The sequence below is a fragment of the Kogia breviceps genome, chromosome 10 (genome assembly GCF_026419965.1).
Source record: "Kogia breviceps isolate mKogBre1 chromosome 10, mKogBre1 haplotype 1, whole genome shotgun sequence".
NCBI classification, from domain to species: Eukaryota; Metazoa; Chordata; class Mammalia; order Artiodactyla; family Physeteridae; genus Kogia; species Kogia breviceps.
In genome coordinates this window covers 24,577,261-24,596,708 of record NC_081319.1, presented here as the reverse complement: position 1 = coordinate 24,596,708, position 19,448 = coordinate 24,577,261, and the positions used below count along the sequence as shown (strand labels likewise).

General features: G+C 39.0%; 1 protein-coding gene across 19 annotated transcripts in view; it reads right to left on the bottom strand.

The window, feature by feature from the left end:
* The window catches only part of MAGI1 (membrane associated guanylate kinase, WW and PDZ domain containing 1), a 618,261-nt gene that overhangs the window by 244,475 nt on the left and 354,338 nt on the right, over window positions 1-19,448 (bottom strand). For all 19 annotated transcript variants that reach the window (XM_067043710.1, XM_067043713.1, XM_067043703.1 and 16 more), the window contains exon 2: window positions 6,363-6,479. In XM_067043710.1, the coding sequence (XP_066899811.1) occupies window positions 6,363-6,479 (117 nt within the window). The remainder of the gene's footprint in view (window positions 1-6,362; window positions 6,480-19,448) is intronic.

Genomic DNA, 19,448 nt, shown 5'->3' with positions numbered 1-19,448 from the left:
CTGCTCCGCGGCATGTGGGATCTTCCCGGACCAGTGATTGAACCTGTGTCCCCTGCATTGCAGGCGGATTCTTAACCACTGTGCCACCACGGAAGTGCTCCCATTATTTTTTAATTTGGCACAGAACTCCTTGCCTAGACTATTGCGTTACTTTCTCAGCTTATACTTGGTGGAACAGGAAACTAGGTCTGAGAAGTGAAACAGCAAGCAGAGGGGGAAAGCCCTTTGACATAGACGATCTTGTGTTTAAAATGTGTTCTATGTATACTATACTGTGTTAAGCACTAGAAAAACTACAAAACCAAGTCAAAACCATAAGAATTCATCCCTACCTATGAATCTGCCTTGTTGCCAGAACATCCCATCTGATAGGGTCGTTCCAGTGGCGCCACATTTAAAGTTATCTGTTAAAATACATGCATTATGTAAGACAGAGTATCCTATACCATAATATGAACCATTCACTTCTTTATTCTAGTTCTTGGCATCTTAGAGGACAGCCAATGGGAAACCAACGTAAGACTTGATGGAAAAGGAAGGAAAGGTCAGGTGTAGGCAGTAAGGGTGGGTAAGAGGAGTCTCCAGACCACAGACTGGCTGGGGGCACGTGGGAAAATACAGTACTGATGGGTAAAAGGGAAGGGGAGAGAAAGAGTTGAGAACTGATGGAGAAAGGATGAGGACATACACTCTTATTATGGGCAAGAAACATTTGCAATTGAATAGAAAAGGGGGAGGGTTTAAGAGTCCAGTGAGTTTGAGTTGAGATCTTTAACAGTCTGTGTGTCCTCCATGAGGCCAGAGTGAGAGATGAGCTGTGTACAAGCATCATGGCAGGGTACCTGGTACACAATAGGAGTCCCAAACCTGGAGAGCTGTTATTATTGTTACTAGTCAGAGTTCTGCAACAAGGCTAGGCTTGGTAAAGACTAAAGTGATCCTTTAATATTAGACAGCACTTGACTCTCCTAAGAGGACAAGGGCAATAGCCACAGTGAGAAAGTTTCCAGTGACTTTCATCTGACCAGTCCTGGGGATGCTTACAGAACTGTCTACTTCATGTATGACAACCTGAAGCCTTCCACTCAGGTCAAACACAACCTGAACACAGGGATGCACATTCTACGAAAGAAACAATGTTCCAACACCCAGTTCTTTATCCTGTCCTCTTGCTGATATACTGGTTTAGTTCATATCATCAGCTCTAATTGTAGAACGAGTTGGTTCTAGGCAAGCCGTACTGGAAGCAGCTATGGTTAAGAGATACTAACACATTCAAATAATACCAAAGGTAATTTATGGTCCTGACAACACAGTCACATTCAAAAATAATAAACAATGCCAACTGTTGGTTAGCAAACGCTAACATGCCCATTAGAATATCGCACTTCTACAAATAAAGACCAGGATCACCCATGTTTACTGCATCAGATTTAAATGGTCCTGGAGATCAAACACGTTTAATCCCTTTGTAAACTCCTTTAAGTCAATGATCAGTGCCTCTTCCACAGATTATAATGATCTCGGTATTAGGGAGAGCCTTGATCAACAACGTGTTAATCTACACAACAAAACTGACTTATCCTTTCCTCTTTCAGATGACCTCTGCTTGAAAAGAAAGATGCGTTCCATCGCTGTTGAGCCCAGAGAAGGGAGAAGGAACAGGAGGGGTTTGGTTCAGTATTCCGGAGCCCTAGGACTCCTGGATGAGCTGTATCTCATTTTGACAGCAGCAGTAGAGTAAATGAAAAGCCCTGTCAGGTAATGCATTTATCTTCATGGGCAAAGCAGCCGTTCCAAAGCAAGAATCTCAGATGTTGTCACATCAGCTAGGACAAGAAGTCATAAAGCAGGACCGTTATCAGTGCAGGAGGTACAGCGATATCTAGACTGTAATTAGGAGGAGCTGTGAATGGGCACTCTAGTTCCAAGCTCACTGGGAGCCTTGATTTTTTTTTTCCTCTAGCTTGGGATTCCCAGCCAAGTAATCAGTGTGGTCCTCAACAGCCATTTTGGAGCTCAAGCCTCTGAGCTGCCCTTTATTCTGAGAGCTTTATGGTAACAGCAGCTCTGCTGTTTCTCCCAAATGTTATGTAATCAAGAAAAAACAAGAAAAACAAAAAGTGTCTTTATCCATTTCTTCATCTGATCATTCATTCAATAGATATTTATCCCATGGTCTAGGCACTAAGCTAGGTGTGGGCTAGTCACTGAGGTAGATCCAGTCTCTGACCTCAGAAAAATTAGATTCGAACAGGACAGACAGACACGCAGCAGGCGTGTATGCGGCGGAAGGGGGTCAGAGGGGGCGCTGTGGGAGCAGTGAGGAAGGCAACAGGCCAATCTATGGAGGCCTTCCTGGAGGAAGCGGCCTCTAGGTTAAAGCTTACAAGAAGGCGATGAACTGGTTAGATGGAAAGATGGAGAGATAAGAGGTAATAATTTATACCCAGTTCCAAGAAGATACCAGGTGTATTCGAGCAATGGACAAAGTCTGCATGACTAAAGAACTGAGGGGGAGCAGGTTGGGAATATAATCAGAATTTGAGGGCGTGGGAGACAGGAATAGTATCCAGATGATTCTGAGAAGTGAGAGAAGTGAGCAACACCGATGACGTTTACATGCACTTCAAAGCCATTTATGTTAAGGTGGTTTTTCATGTGTATACCAAAAAAGATCTAATGAAAAATAAGGTAAACTGAGATATCCCAAGAGAATTCTGTAGTGATTTTTTTTAAAGCTGAATAATCATTAGGCAGTTATTAAAATTCTACTGTACACACCAGTGAAATATGTGAAAATCACAGAGAAGATCCTTATTTGTAAGATACGATGCCTTAACTAGCCCCCACCCCCAAGACATAAAACCCCATGATTTTGAACAGCTAAAACTAAAAATTCAGCAATGAGAATGTTTTTTTCTTTTTTCTTTCACTCTCAGTAGCCCATGGTATACTGCTCTTATCACATTACTGTCGATTATACCCAGTAAGGAGTTAGAGCACTGATTAAACCCTAACCATGCTGTTTACTGTGTGATCCTAAGCAAGCTATATACTTCTCTGAGCCTCTGTTTCCTCCAATGGACCCATCTCTCAGGGCTGCTGTCACTACTTGGTGAGACAATGCTGGAGGTGGTATTTCTGGTTCCATTTTACTGAAGAGTAAAAAAAGACTCAGAGAGGTTACATGACCCACACCACGCCAGCCAGCTACAGAACAGCTCTCAGATCTCACACCAGGGCTGACTCATTGTGCATCTAGCTCTTTTTATTTTTATTTTTTGCCATCAATTTTTGGGGCTGGTGATTTTCAATGATAATATAATTAAATTTTAACTACGGTGACATTTTTCATACCATGGGAATAATACATGTTTTTGAATCAAAGCAAAATAAAAGAGAAGGGGAGAATAACAATAACTATAGCAAAAAGAGCATTGGATGAACACTCTTGAGTGGTGAATTGTATGATATATGAATTACATCTCAATAAAGCCAGTTTAAAAAAATAGCACTGTACTGAGAAGTGGGTAATGTGGCATTTAGAACTGGTAAGATTTTGAGGAAGTTACATCTGTTACTTCACTTTCTTACCTGTAAAAGAGGGATGGTATTACCTGCATTGTGTTTGCCAAAGAATTAGGATAAAATGGAATCCTGAAAAATGGCAAAATCCATCATGGTGCCCAGAAGGCTCTACTACACTATGATGACACTAAAACAAACTTGAGAACAAACAGGTTTTATTTGTTAATTTCTAATGACACGTGAGCCTCCTAAAATGTACAGGAAGTCTACCCCAGCTCGCAAGTTCCTGTTCATGAGGTCATCCCTTCTCAAAAGACTGAAGTCACTGAACTACTGGCAGCAGGAAGTTCTGGAAAATACAGATTACAGGAGCTCATGTCCCTGTGGCACAGTTACAGTATCACTGGGAGGATCCGTGCTCCAATCAGGGGCTTCCTAATCCACGAGCACAGCAGCTTGGTACAGAGTTCTGCTCTACCAGTCACATGGGCCAAAGAATCAAAATAAACACAAATGTGGCCCCAGTTACCCAAGCCCATAACTGAATCCCAAGTCACCCCGGGTCTACTCATGTTCAAAGACACACACACACTGCGCCAGACTCAGAAACAGACCTCTTCCTGAATTTCCTTCCTGTTTTATGCAGGAAATATAAAATGAAATGTTTCTTGTTTTCTCTTTAGTAGGAAGACCCTTTCCTCATTCTCACTTCCTGATTTACTGGTTTCATAGAAATGAAACATCAATACCAACGGCATTATACAAGCAAAGACAAAGCATGGTTTTCCACTGTTTTAAAAGGCTGAGGTCATTTTTGCCCCAATTCCTACACAGCGGTAAGCTTAAAATCAAGCCATTTAGCTCACAGTCAGGTCCAATAAATCAGTGGCAAAAATAAATGGAAAAGCTTGCCAAAATGTAACCATAGTAACACCACAGATGCGTCAAGAAATGGTGTGCTCATCTGCTTCATTCCCCATTTCTTAAATTGGAATCTGAGTAGGGGAAAAATTACACAGAGAACAATCATGATTCTGCAATTACTGAATTCTGCAAAACTGCATCCAATCTGCTGTACTAGAACTTCAGAGGCAGCAATGGTCGAGCTACAAAAATAGCCCTGGATGGCTTACGAATTCCAAAGCCCTGGATCTGCGATTTAACAGTTACTTGGTGGTCCTGTGTCTCTGTTTCCTCACCTGTAAAATGGGTATTAAAAAACCCCAACCTCAAAGGAATATTCTAAGAGTAAAACTGGACAGTATATCAGAGATGAGGCAATGACGTGAGGCCCTGATCACCTTTAGCCTTGTTTTTATTGGCTTATCTTCGGGTCTTGGTTTCTTTCTTTATTTCTATAAAAAATAGATAGATAATCCCTGCCTCATTCATGAGATTGACATTAGGAATTATTATTACTAATCCAAGTGTAAGGAATTATTATTAGGATATTATTAGAATCATAGTTTTCAATTCTGATGATGCAAAATTAAAAGAACTGAGGGCCGGAGATTCACATTAATACATTATCATGTTTTCTCTGTCAAATGCAGCTCTGTCACTCAGCAGAAAGAAGCAACCTTGGGGCACTGACCCAAGTTACCTGTAGTCAACCTCTTTTCCTCTTGGAGCCTCGGTTTTATTAATAAGTGAAGTGGAAGGCAGGGCTGTTTTAAAATCTGATCGCTAAAGTTTCCCATCTAGACTTCCATTCTAAGTCCTTGCAGATCCATGGTATGCCTGAAATCAGTTCTGTTCATTATTTTGCAGTAGTACGAGGAAACATTAGCACTCTAGGACATCACTAGCAAAATATTATTTTTTTAAAGAAAATCATTCATAGCAAACAAATCACAGCCATAAGCAGGGTACCTTGAACTTCAAATTATTCCTCCTTGTTTTTGCTGATTAAAAAAAAAATATTTCTAAAACCCTGTCAAACTTTGAAGAACTGGGTAATAGAGAGGAGAAAAGAAAACTCCCAAGCAATAAAAATCAGAATCACTCTTGCTTCTTCTTTCGAATGAAAGCAAATAACTGTATGTCTTCCCAGAATGCCCACCTCATAATGAGCTGTACAGCAATGTAGTTTGGTAGAGCATGGCAATACCTCATGACCACTGAGCTGCCAATTCATCTACCCCATAGGCTGATTCCCTCCTCCATTTCTTCTTTCCTTTCTTCCTTCCGTGCCACAAAATCCCTGACTTCATAGTCCCTACATTTTATGTCTTGCTTTCTCAGATTTGGTCTGATCTAATGGGTCTGGGGCTTTGGGTTTTTTAATCTGTGGAAACCATTTCTTCAAAGAAAATCATATGTGAAATCTGATAAAGGCGGGGAGTTAGAGAGAGTCCACTGAGGCATTCCCTTTGCTGAGAGGCTATTAGAGTCCCATGGATCTCCAAAGAGGTCAGTATGAAGACCTCTGGCCTGGTCCACCCCATTAATGACAATCATGGTTAACATTTATGAGGCTTAAACCACGCCCATACTGTACACAAAATGCACTGACGAGCATTTGACTTTGACTTCCTAACAGTTCTGTGAAGTTAGTAGGAGTGAGATGTCCTTTTCACTGTTGTGAAAACTGGTCCTTACAAAGGATAAATAATTTGCCCAGCATTCTCAAGCCCGAATTTGAAAACCGAATAATTTACCTGGCACAGTATTGTATGTCCCGTAATCAGTCATGACTCCTTGGACTTACGGAGTCAGTATGTGAGCAAACTGCCAAGTGTCCCAGAACCAGCTGTTGAGCTGTTATTTCTCCCCTCAACTTTTCACCCACTCACCCAGCAGCAGTAAGACGCTCCAAACTGGCTACTTACAAGGCACAGCATGGCGGTAAAGGTTATCTCTTATGGTCTGCTGGAGCTCATGATCAGGCGACCCTTTCTGGAACCGCTGATTGAGAAAATGCCGCAGGTCCTTGTTCAGCTTTCCTCCTACAGGAAATATATAAAACAGAATGCATCAACCATCGGGCTTCCTACAGACTGAGCAGCCTGAGAGCTGTGTGAGGGAAAGCCACGCAAAGCCATTCTAGTCCGCCACCCTCAGTCATCGAGAAGACTTACTTTAGGTTTTCCTCTGCAGGGGAAAAAGCAAGCAAGAATGTAATAAAGATAAAACAGCATTGAAATAGCATTAATTTGGAGGTCCCAGTTCACATAACACTAGGAGGCTCAAATAACAAAGAACTGAAATGAGGCTATTACATTTAAAGTATGTGTCATAGACACTTGCAGACACTATTAGAGGGAGAGAAGACAATCTAGCAATAGCTGACAGATTACAAAATGTTCTTTGACCAGGGATTCAATTGGAATAAATTTACCCTATGGGTATATTTGCAAAAGTCTGCCCAAATCTCCAGTACTGTTTATTGCAGCATATTTTATAACAGAAAATAAATATAAATCAACACCAAAAACCTGGAAACAACCACCAGGGATCAACTGAGTAAAGCACAGTTCATCCACATAATAACTACTCTGCGAAAGCTAGATCTTCACGTGCTGATACTGCAGGAAAATATGTGGAATTGCACCTACTATCTTACCACTTTTGTGTGAGAAGAATAAAGAGAAGGAGAGACCATGTATTAATGGAAGGAATCATCAGAAAGTTTTAACAATCATTTCCTTTAGGGAGAAGGACTTGAGTTTGGGAAATAAAGGAGGAGACATCATTCTTCGTTGTGCATAGACAGATACAGATATACAGATGTTACTTTTCTGTGTTGATTTATAAACACTAAACACATAATTTTTTCAAATTTTGTTGCTGTTTAAGCAGTAGTTACCTGGGCTGGTCTATGTGTTTATTTCTTTTTAATTCTCTACAGTTCACAGAACAAAACAAAAGCTAAACGAAAGTATATTGTTACCAAAATGTATCATGGAAAGGAGAAGGTAACCAAACATTTTTTTAAAAATTATAAACACAAATTATAGTCTACAGGATCAGCAGAAGAGGCTTATAGACCAACCCTGCTAATATTCATTCTTAATGGAGAAAGCTGCTTCGGTGACACAGCTAAAAATAACAAGGCTAACGTTGTCCTTCCATTTTTTGACAAGATAAAAATTAGGTAAGAGCATTTCTAGCATTAGAGAAACAATGCAGCAAGGCAGTATCCATGTGAACCACAAAATTCACATCTTCAGGTGATAATTTTCCCAGGGTCAAAAAGAGCAAGTTGGGCTTCCCTGGTGGCGCAGTGGTTGAGAATCCGCCTGCCGATGCAGGGGACACGGGTTCGTGCCCTGGTCCGGGAAGATCCCACATGCCGCGGAGCAACTAAGCCCGTGAGCCATGGCCGCTGAGCCTGCGCGTCCGGAGCCTGTGCTCCGCAACGGGAGAGGCCACAACAGTGAGAGGCCCGCATACCGCAAAAAAAAAAAAAAAAAAAGAGCAAGTCATGAGGATGGTTCAGAAGATGCCATGGCCTATGTAGGGGAGGAAACTACTGATCTATATTTTAGTGTCATGTTCAAACCCAGATTCCGTGCTTTAGCCGATCACTTTAGAATCGACTAATGAAAGCCAATTTGACTCTTTTATTTGAGTTGTAGTACATGTAAGGCTTCAAGTGGCCCAAACGAAACTTCATAGGTCCATCTCAGGTCGTTCAATAAACATTTAATTAGTCATCAAATATTTATTAAATGAAGAAGACACACACACACCCCACTTCCCACCCCTCCGTATAATGGGCACAAGGTGTGAATAGACAGTTCATAAAAGATATATATATATATATATATATATATATATATATATATGATTGTCCATTGAGCACATGAAAAGATATTCAATTTCACTAGTTATCAGAAAAGGGCAAATTAACACCACAATGAGATCCCAGCACCTACCTGCCAGAATGGCAAAATCAAAATCAAGCGTGAGCAAGACTGTGAAACAACAGGAACTCTTTTTATACTGCTAGTGGGTGTATAAAACGTTTCATTCCCTTGGGAAAACAATTTGACAGTATCTTATAAAGTTAAACCTTCACTAACCAAATGACCCAACAATTCCACTATTGTTTATGCAAGAGAAATGAAAACAAGTACACACACTCAGACGTGCATGTGTGCTCACAACTTATAGATGAATCGTCACAGTAACTTTATTCATTATATAATAGCCTAGCCCCAAATTGGAAACAACCCAAACGTCCATCAACAGGTGAATGGATAAGCAAACTGTACTATATTCAAATAGGATGCAGCACAAAAATTGAAAAGAACAAACCACTGACACATACAGTAATACTGATGAATCTCAAACACATAATGCTGAGCAAAAGAAGCTAGACACAAAAGAGAACATACTGTATGATTCCATTTATATATAAAGCTTCAGAACAGCCTAAACTATAGTGATAGAAAGCAGTCCAGCAGTTACCTGGGGCTGAGGGTAGGCAGAGACTAACACACAAAGGAATAAGATCTATGGAGTGTATCTATGTCGGTTTCCTGGCTTTGCGACTGTACTGTACTTATGTAAGAATGTTACCACTGGAAGAAACAGGGTGAAGGGTACACAGGAAGTCTGAACTATTTTTTTTTTCCAACTTGCTGAGAGTCAGCAGTGATTTCAAGAAAAAACTTCTTTGAAAGGAGGAATCACAAGGAAACTTGGGAGGGTGGGTGATTCCAATACAGTAAATATCAATTGTGGTACTAATAACACAGGGTTATACATTTATCATAACTTATGGAACTGTAACTGTAACGCACAGACATTAAAGTGGCACATATGTTCCTCACAGCCAGGAGTTTAATGACTGTGCTATCCCCTCTCATTGATTGTGGGGAGCACCTATGACTTGCTTTTAATCAATAGAATTATGTAAAGATGATGGGATATATGAGATTATATATATGTGATTACGTACACTTGTTTTCCGGTTGCTGCGTTTAAAGAAACCTGTTGTGAATCTTAGAGCTACAAGAAAACATATTTAAGATACTCCAAATTCTTCTGAAGTAAAGAAATGTAAAACAGTGACAGCCTCAAACGACTCCATATTCAAAATGTCATTCTTTCTCCAGAACACTCAAAAACGTTCAATGAGCATCTACACTTGGGGTTCTTAATGATGGTATTCCAGTGCATTATTGAACATGTGCATTTAGTGATACATTAATGGCTATAAAATTCACTACGCCTGTGAAATGTGACTGCAGGCAAATTCCAACTTTGTTTCATCCGGAAAATCAACTTTAGCCAATTTCTAAACTGACAGTAATAATGGATTTTGAAGTATGTATTCTAAGAGTCTAGCAAGGACTATTTCTTTTGCCAAGTAGTTAACTCCTCTCTCAGCGTGTGGAAGCCAGTAGTAGCATGCGTATCAGTTATATTTGATTTATTCTATTTTGTTGTTTTTTTAGTAACAGCATATATCCTGGTACATAGTTTTTCTATGATGTTCAAAAACTTTCAAGAGAGTTGGAAAAAAAAAACTTATGGAACTGTATATATAAATGTGTGCATTTTATAGTATGTAAATTACACTTCATAAAATCAATTTCAAAAGTTTAAACTGTACATTATTGAATGACTCTGTGGTAGGCACTGTTGTAAATGCTTAGTTTTCAACTTCCCATTAGAGAAACAAACTGAAAGAAGAGTGGAGTAAGTCTTGGTAATTAAAACAGACAGGCCCGGATGTAAATCCTGGTTCTACTATTTATCAGCTGGTGTACCCAAGTGCCTTGTTAATCTCCGAACCTCACTTTTCTCATCTGTGAAAACAGAGCTCTGATGTAACAGTAGCTCTGCTACAAGCCTGTTGTGAGGATTAAATGAGATTCAGACACTGCTTAGCAAAGAGAAAGCACTTAATGAAAGATGGAGATTACCCCTAGAGTGGACAACAGTTGAAGCAGTGGAGAAAGAGCTGAGATCAGTCCAAAGATGGACTGTTACTCTTTTTAAAAATGCAGATAAACATAAAACCCATTGACTTACATGGCCAGAAACAAAATACAGGCACAGGGAAATTTGGATTAAAGGATACTTCTAGAGTTTCTGGAAGGGAATAAAACTCTACTTGTGCTAAAATTGTCTGGACACGTGTAAACGGGTTAACATTTAGTGCATGTTTAATATATTCCTGGCACTGTGCTGGATTTGTAGTTCAGAAAATAAAACCAACTGGTCAATCACTGATATGTGATAGTCACACCTGCCAACTCTACTTCTAGGTCTAAGGCACTCTTGAATTTGATCACAAGGACAAAAGTATTTACCAGCAAAATCTCCATTGCCTAGAACCTAGGATATGTATTCCCCTTAGGAGACCAGAGTTCTAGACAATAAAAACACACTAACAGTTATCATTTGAACTGTGAGTAGTGAAGATGTTATGGGATCCAAATGTACTGCCACCTAAGACGGCAATTCCCAAATCTCAGGATTCAGTATCTTTTTATCCTATATAGGTCCTTATGAGTAAGACACAAAATTCCAAAGAAGACTCAGGATACAGTATCTCTTTATCCCACATAGATCCTTACTGAACATATTCAGTACCTATCAAGGTGAACCAGGGGCACATAGATTGGAAGCATTCTTACGACACAGGCCCTCTTTGTTTACACATGAGCTTTACATTCAAACTAGCCACACTAGCTAAAGTTTATGATCATCAAACTAAAACTCCTCTTTACTGTGGATGTGCAAAAGGGCAGGGTTAACTATGCTGCGGGTTAACATTTACTCTGTGCTCCGTGACATTTGAAAGCGAAAAGCCTCAACCTTCTCGTTACATTAAAAATACTGTACTTTTTGGCATCTAATCTCCAATTAATTGCCAATTATTAATGGGACATGTCTATAAATAAATCTTCTCCTAATTGTCAAGGGCAGTGAGCCAATGAAGTAATAAATTGCTAGAGAAAGAGTCTGTCATAGCATCTTAACTCACTATGAAATTCAAGATTTGTTTTGCAAATGGAAAAGTGAACACAGATCAGTAATGCCTGGAATTTTTTCCAAGAAAAGGGTTCGGAGCTTACTTTAAGACATTTTTATCATTTAAATAGGAAAAGGAGGGCTCAGATCCTGTCCTGGATTTGCCATTATTTCATATTTTCTTATGTATATACCTGGAATTCTGTGGCTTTTAAATTTACAACAATATAGCTCTGTCTTTTTGGTTCACATTAGTCTACAGAAATTTAACCATGTCAATCGATGTAATTTTGAATTATTTTAAATGTTGTATAATATTCCATTTAATAAACATAGCAATTTTATTTCTCCTTCAGAGAGAATTAGGTTATTTCCAATGCTGTTGACAATACAACAAGGCTGCAGTAAGTGTCATTATAATGCTTTTTTTTTTAAACAAACGTGTGAATCTTCTTTTCCTCTAAACTATCTAAACCTGGAAATAGACATAGCCATCTTCAACTTACCTAGGTATTGCTATATTCTCCGAAATGGTAGTACCAGCTTACTTTTCTACCAAAAGTCTTGGAGACCCCATTTCCCCACACTTCGGCCAATATATTGCTATTATTAGTGTATCAGGGGTCCTGAGACCACTCCCAGATTTGAAGATTCACTAGGAGGATTCACAGGACTCAGTATATAATTGTACTCAAATCTATAGTTTATTACAGCAAAGGGGTACAAAGCAATATCAGCAAAGGGAAAAGGCTCAAGGGGGAACAAAGTCCAAAGGAAATCAGGTGCAAGCTTACAAGGGTCCCCTCCCCAGCGCAGTCACCCTAATTCTCAGGGCAATGTGTGAAATATGCCCGTTAGACACTCAAGGCAGCTCATTACACATAAAGGCCCACAGTTTTTATTAGGAACTGGCCATGTAGACAGCCTCTGCCTGTAATGAAACTAAGCTCCAGACTCTCAGAAGGAAAGAATAAAGCATATCTTTTGCATGAACAGGTAGAGCACAGTGAGCTGCTATTAGTTCTGGGAATGGAAGGAACCCTCCTGAAATCCAAGTTCCCAGATCCCAGCCAAGAGCCAACTTGGTAAGCCAGCCTTAAAACTAACAATCATTAACTCTTTTCTGCACTGTCCACCTTTTAAAAATCTTCCTAATCTCATAAAGATAAAATGATATATTGATGTTACACTAATTTACAACTACTGATTACTAGTGAAATTGAACATTCTATCATTTTTTTTTAATGTTTTATCTCCTGTAACTTGCCTGTTCACATTCTTTGCACATTTTCCTAATGGGTTGTCTTGTTATTCTTGATAAGATGCTCTTTACATATTCTGGATATGATTCCTTCATCAATTGTTTATGTTACAAACTTTGCTTGTCATTATTTAAACATGAAACAATCCCCTAAAAATAAATGAGTTGTACTGTTTCTCCAACTTTTCCTCTCCCATGCTATAGTTTTCTGCCAACTCAACCTGAAGCATCATTTTTAAGGTGATGGATTATGAGGGGACTCTGTTTGCTCTGATCTCTATCTCCTAGAATAAAGATCCTAAGGGAGAATCCTAGTCAGTAGAAATAGTCTTCATGGTCAAGAAATAAGGTTTTAACATAAACAAAACTACCTATGGAATGGGAGAAAATATCTGCAAATGATGCAACCAATTAGGGATTCATTTCCAAAATTTATACCGCCCAATAACAACAAAAAAAACCCAAACAACCCAATCAAAAAATGTACAGAAGACCTAAATAGATATTTTCCAAAGAAGACACACAGATGGCCAACAGGCACGTGAAAAGATGCTCAACTTCACTAATTATTAGAGAAATGCAAATCAAAACTACAATGAGGTATCACCTTACAACAATCAGACTAGCCATCATCAGAAAGCCTACAAATAATAAATGCTGGAGAGGGTGTGAAGAAAAGTGAACCCTCCTACATTGTTGGTGGGAAAGTAAATTGGTGCAGGCACTATGGAGAACAGTATGGAGGATTCTTAAAAAACTAAAAGTGAAGCTACCATATGATCCAGCAATCCCACTCCTGGGCATATATCTGGAGAAGACAAAAACTCTAATTTGAAAAAATACATGCACCCCAATACTCATAGCAGCACTATTTACAATAGCCAAGACATGGAAGCAACCTAAATGTCCATCGACAGATCAGTGGATAAAGAAGATATATGTGTGTGTGTGTGTGTGTATACATATATATGTATATATATATGTGTGTGTGTGTATATATATATATATATAGAGAGAGAGAGAGAGAGAGAGAGAGAATGAAATAATGCCATTTGCAGCAAAATGGATGGACCTAGAGATTATCATACTAAGTGAAGTCAGAGAAAGACAAATATTATATGATATCACTTATATGTGGAATCTAAAAAAAATGATACAAATGAACTTATTTACAAAACAGAAATAGGCTCACAGACATAGAAAACAAACTTATGGTTACCAAAGGGAAAGGGGGGATAATCAATTAGGAGTTCGGGATTAACAGATACACACCACTATAAATAAAATAGATAAACAACAAGGACCTACTGTATAGCACAAAGAACTATATTCAGTATCGTGTAATAAACTATAATGAAAAAGAATCTGAAAAGAATATACATATACATCTATATGTATATGTGTATATATGTGTTTGTATGTGTGTGTGTGTATATATATATAAATTACTTTGCTGTACACATGAAACTAACACAACATTGTAAATCAACTATATTGCAATTTTTCAAAAAGAAGAAATTAGGTTTCCAGAGAGAACATTTTTGAGTTCTCTTCATTCATTCATTTCTGACTGAGAAGACAAAATACCACTCTCCTTGTGTCATATGAGCTCCAGAACATCTAGAAAGTCAAAGAATAGTGTTTCATTACAACTAGAATTTAGACATTAATACATTTCAAATATTCAAGGCTAAAGAAAAAAACATGCATCAGGATATAAAGCTAATCACACCGCCAGATGACTCTCTACTTTAGCACCCTGCTTTTTCAAGTTGCAGGAAAGGTATATTTATTAAGGCAACACAAATGGTTTATACTGCAGTGGAGCTCTTACAGCAAACACACAGAAAAACACAAAATATCAGTTCAGCAGTTTGGACTTATAAAGGATAGGTTTTTCTTAACACAAAATTATAAAGTGAAGTAAAATTTACCAGTTTTATAGTCACTCAAACTTACAATGTGACACACATTTAAATAAGCTTTGTCTGAAAAATATGTCTGCTATTTGTTTCTAACACATTTTTCCTAACATTTTTCTTATTGTAAAAGTAAGATAAATTACTGTGGAGTTAGTGTTTATGGGTACAGAGTTTCAGCTGGGAAAGATGAAAAAAAATTCTGGAAATGGATGGTGGTGATGGTTACACAACAATGTGAACGTACTTAATGCCACAAACTTGTACACTTAAAAATGGTTAAAATGATACATTTTATGTTATGTAGATTATACCACAATAAAGAAATAAGATTAATTGCAAGATTTGAAAAACACAGAAGTACAACAAAGAAAGTTAAAAATCACCTGTTAATTTGCATCACCATTAACAGTACTATATGTCCTAGGTACGTATACACATGTATACATACTTATACACTTATAATACGCTTAGACATTGGAGGACATTCAATCACTCACTCAACAAATCTTTCTTAAGTGCCTTCAGCCCGATACTCTGCGGGCCCTGAAGACACAGCGTGACAACACTGAGTTTCTGAGTAGGGACGGACACGCCTGTGTTGGGAAGGATGAACAGTGCTGGCCTCTGAGCAGAGGTAATTGTAAAGATGAGAAGGAAAACAGGAAAAGCTGGTTTGCTTTGCCAAGTGTCGGGGGAAAGCATCCTAAGCAGAAGGACAGCATGTGCAAAAGTTTCAGAAGCAGAAAAGAGGTTAACGTGTTAGAGAAACAGCACGGCGCTCGGACATGGGGTAGGCTCAGACCGAGGTTACAAAGCGAAGCAGGGACGAGATAATTTTGTACCTCACAGGCCATGAGAAAAAGTCTGTATTTTATTCTAAGCTCAGGAGGAATCCCACTCAAGGGATTTCAGTCAGGGAGGTGGGAAGGTCTGGTCTAAATTTTGAGAGGACTCTTGCAGCTGTGCAGTGGGTCAAGCGTACAGGCAGGTTATGGGATGAAATCAGTGAAGCTGACCCAACAAGACCTGAAGGGACCTGGATTAAAGAAATGGCCGGGAAGAGGGGCAGGAGGTGACAGAGGCGATGTAATTTAAAGCTGAAACTGATAGTACTCAGCAGTGTGATAGAGGAAGATAGCAAATGCAAGGGAGGAGGTCAAAACTGACTTCTAGGAACTCCCCTGGCGGTCCAGTGGTTAGGACTCCCCGCTTCCACTGCAGGGGGTGCAGGTTCAATCCCTGGTCACGGAGATGGGGTCCCGCATGCCGCGCGGCACAACCAAAAAAAAAAAAAAAAAAAAAAAAAAAAAAAAAAAAAAAAAAAAAAAAGACTTAAATGTTTGAGCTTAACTGGTCATGAACAGGGCTGAGTGGAATTCAGAGTTCCATGAGGTCCCTATTTAACATGAGATGTGTAGGATCATGCGATGTATGTGATTTATATCCAAATGTTCTAATGAGTAATTCATAAGCATTTCCAATATACTATTAGTACTCAAAATATACTTTTAATAGCTACATAGTATTTTAGCTTATCAGTGTATCACAACCTATATAATCCTTACCAATTATTAAGCATATGAATTGTTTCCACTTTGTTTATCCTCCTTATACAAAATCTACCATTATTTCTGATTACTTTCTCATGATTCTTAGAGTGAAAATATTGGGACAAAAGGCATAAAAATGTTTAAGGCTCTTGACAGAAAATCCCCTCCAAAAAGATTGTATCAGCTTCCCTTCATCCAGCTTGATTTTAAATGGCTCCAAAATAGCAGTGTGGATTCACCGTAATATTATTAGCTTTATATTAATAGATATTTAGATGTCTTTCCTTTAAAAAAAAGATTATAAACAATGCTGTAATGGAAAACCTTGAATATTAATATGTGCTGAAACTTCCTGAAAGCAGAATAAATAAAGCAATGAGTATGAACATTATTTTTAAAGATTGTTGATACATATTGACAAATTGCATTCCATACAGCAATTTCTGAAGGAACTATAATATCACTTATTTGACAATTACAGTGTTCAAATAAGGATGATTTTCTCCTTTTAATTATGTGATTTTTAAAAAGTTTCCACCAATAATTCAAAGAGATGTCAGGCCTGTATTAGAGAGGAAGCATGGATGGTAAAACTAAGTTTCTTTTCATTCTGAGAAACTGTTGCTTCTGATGAGAAAATTAATTTGAAGAATGGCTTGTTGAGAAATAATGAATGAATTCCATTATCATATGTATTTAAGTAAAAAAATAAAAACAAACAAAAGAACCCTTTTGTCTAAAACACACACAAGTTGGGAACACTCAGTGTGCGAGTTACTTACAGAATTACTTCCAAGTCCCTTCCCCCAAATGATACGCAAGCATTGGTCTAGGTCAGGAGTCAGCAAAAATTTTCTGTAAAGGGCCAACAGCCAGATAGCACATATTTTCCGGCTTTGGGAGCAATATGGACTCTGTCCAACTAGTCAACTCTGCCTTTGCAGTATGAAAGTAGCCATAGATTATATGTAAACAAGGTTGTTTTCTAATAAAACTTTATTTACAAACACGGGCAGCAGATTTGGCCCAAGGGCCATAGTTGACTAACTCCTGGTCCAGATGTTGGTCCTGCATCTCTGGATGAGCAATTCTCCTTGTGTAATTCTTAGAGTAGAGGGTATTCACTGTCTCCAAGATAAGCCTAAGTAGCGTTACCCAGAAGCTTGTTGAAAGGCAAATTACTGGACTCCAAGACTTACTGAGTTAGAACCTCTGAAGGTCAGGTTTAGCAATCTACGGTTTAACAAGCCTTCCAGGTGATTCTAATACAAGCTAAAGTTTTCAAACCAACGGTCTAAGCCCAGCAAAGTTCCTTAACAAAATGTAGGGAGCTAGGCTCTGAGGATGAGCATATTTTCCTACTTCTCTCATCTCTTGCAAACCTCAAGAGATGCTGCCAATCCATTAGTGGACTAGTAATAACATCTTATAATAAGAGGTACAGCACACATGACTCCAGGCAGGTGGCACCTCATCAGACCTGCAGAGATTGAATCCTTTCCCCTAGTGATATAAAGACTGTTGTTCTTTCAGTCTTGTTTCTGTATAACTTAAAAAAAAGAAAAGAAAAGAAAAATGTGCAGCAAGTCTGTCATGTGAAATAGAGTCTGTGGGACAGATTTACGTATGCTGATGAAGCTCTAGAAACTACTATTACATTTAACTCCCCACGGGGACAAGCATGAAACATTTTGGCAGCGCTTCAGGATGTCTGCTGTATTATTATTTCCCGCCTGCCTTCTCTGTTCTCTTTTTCCTGGTCAATCTTTTGATAAGTAATTTTATCCCACAGTGAGAAGAAACTAGAATTAAGCATGGAAAGAAAAACAAGGTTTAAATTCCATCATCTCTATTTTTCTCATTATTTCCAGCCTTTTGTGATTCTTATATTTATTCCAGTTGAACCAGTGCAGTGGAATAACACCTGTTCTAAAAAAAAAAAAAAAATCCTCACGAAAAGAAAGAAGAAAGACAATGCTCCCCTGCTGGCAACATTACATAGCTGATGTGAACTTATGCCTACCCTAAGCAACAAACAGCTGCATGACCTCACCAAAAGCTGAAGTCAGATATCTCTACACTCAGAATCTTGAATGGAATCTGAAGATGTGTGTGTGTCCTTCAACAAGACACTAAATACTTTAAAAGACATTAGGATCTAACAGCACTGTGCTCGGGCAACCTGCTGGACTCAAGTGTTGACAGTGAACATTGACAGAGCACTTCTGACATGCCAGCCACAGGGCTAAGTAACAATTTCACAATCTCCACTCCAACCCAATGAGGTTGGTTCTATTTCCAATCCTATTTTACAAAAGAATAAACTAGGCTCACAAACTGCCCCATCACCCAGGTAATATGGCAAAGTGGAAATATGTGTAACTAGAAGAGAGATGAATTGGGCGTAGCAAGATGTTAACAGCAGGTCACTGACATTATGCTGTTATTTCACTAGCCATATGGGTTTCAAATTTTTCTAAATACAAAAGAGTAGGGAAGGACCGTCAAGATGGTGGAGGAGTGAGACATGGAGATCACCTTCCTCCCGACAAATACATCAGAAATACATCTATATGTGGAACAACTCCTACAGAACATCTACTGAACACTGGGAGAAGACCTCAGACTTCCTAAAAGGCAAGAAACTCCCCACATACCTGGCCGGGTGGCTGAAAGGGTCTTGGTGCTCTGGCCAGGTGTGAGGTCTGTGCCTCTGAGGTGGGAGAGCCGAGTTCAGAACACTGGTCCACCAGAGACCTCCCAGCTCCATGTAATATTAAATAGAGAAAGCTCTCCCAGAGATCTCCATCTCAATGCTAAGACCCAGCTCCAGTCAGCGACCAGCAAGCTAAGTGCTGTACACCCTATGCCAAACAACTAGCAAGATAGGAACACAACTCCACAATTAGCAGAGAGGCTGCCTAAAATCATACTAAGGTCACAGACACCCCAAAACACACCACTGGACATGGTCCTGCAGACCAAAAAGACAAGATCCAGCCTCATCCTCCAGAACACAGGCACCAGTCCCCTCCACCAGGAAGCCTACACAACCCACGGAACCAACCTTAGCCACTGGGGGCAGAAACCAAAAACAATGGGAACTACGAACCTGCAGCCTGTGAAAAGGAGATGCCAAACACAGTAAGTTAAGCAACATGAGAAGACAGAAAAACACACAGCACATGAAGGAGCAAGGTAAAAACCCACCAGACCAAACAAATGAAGAGAAAATGGGCAGTCTACCTGAAA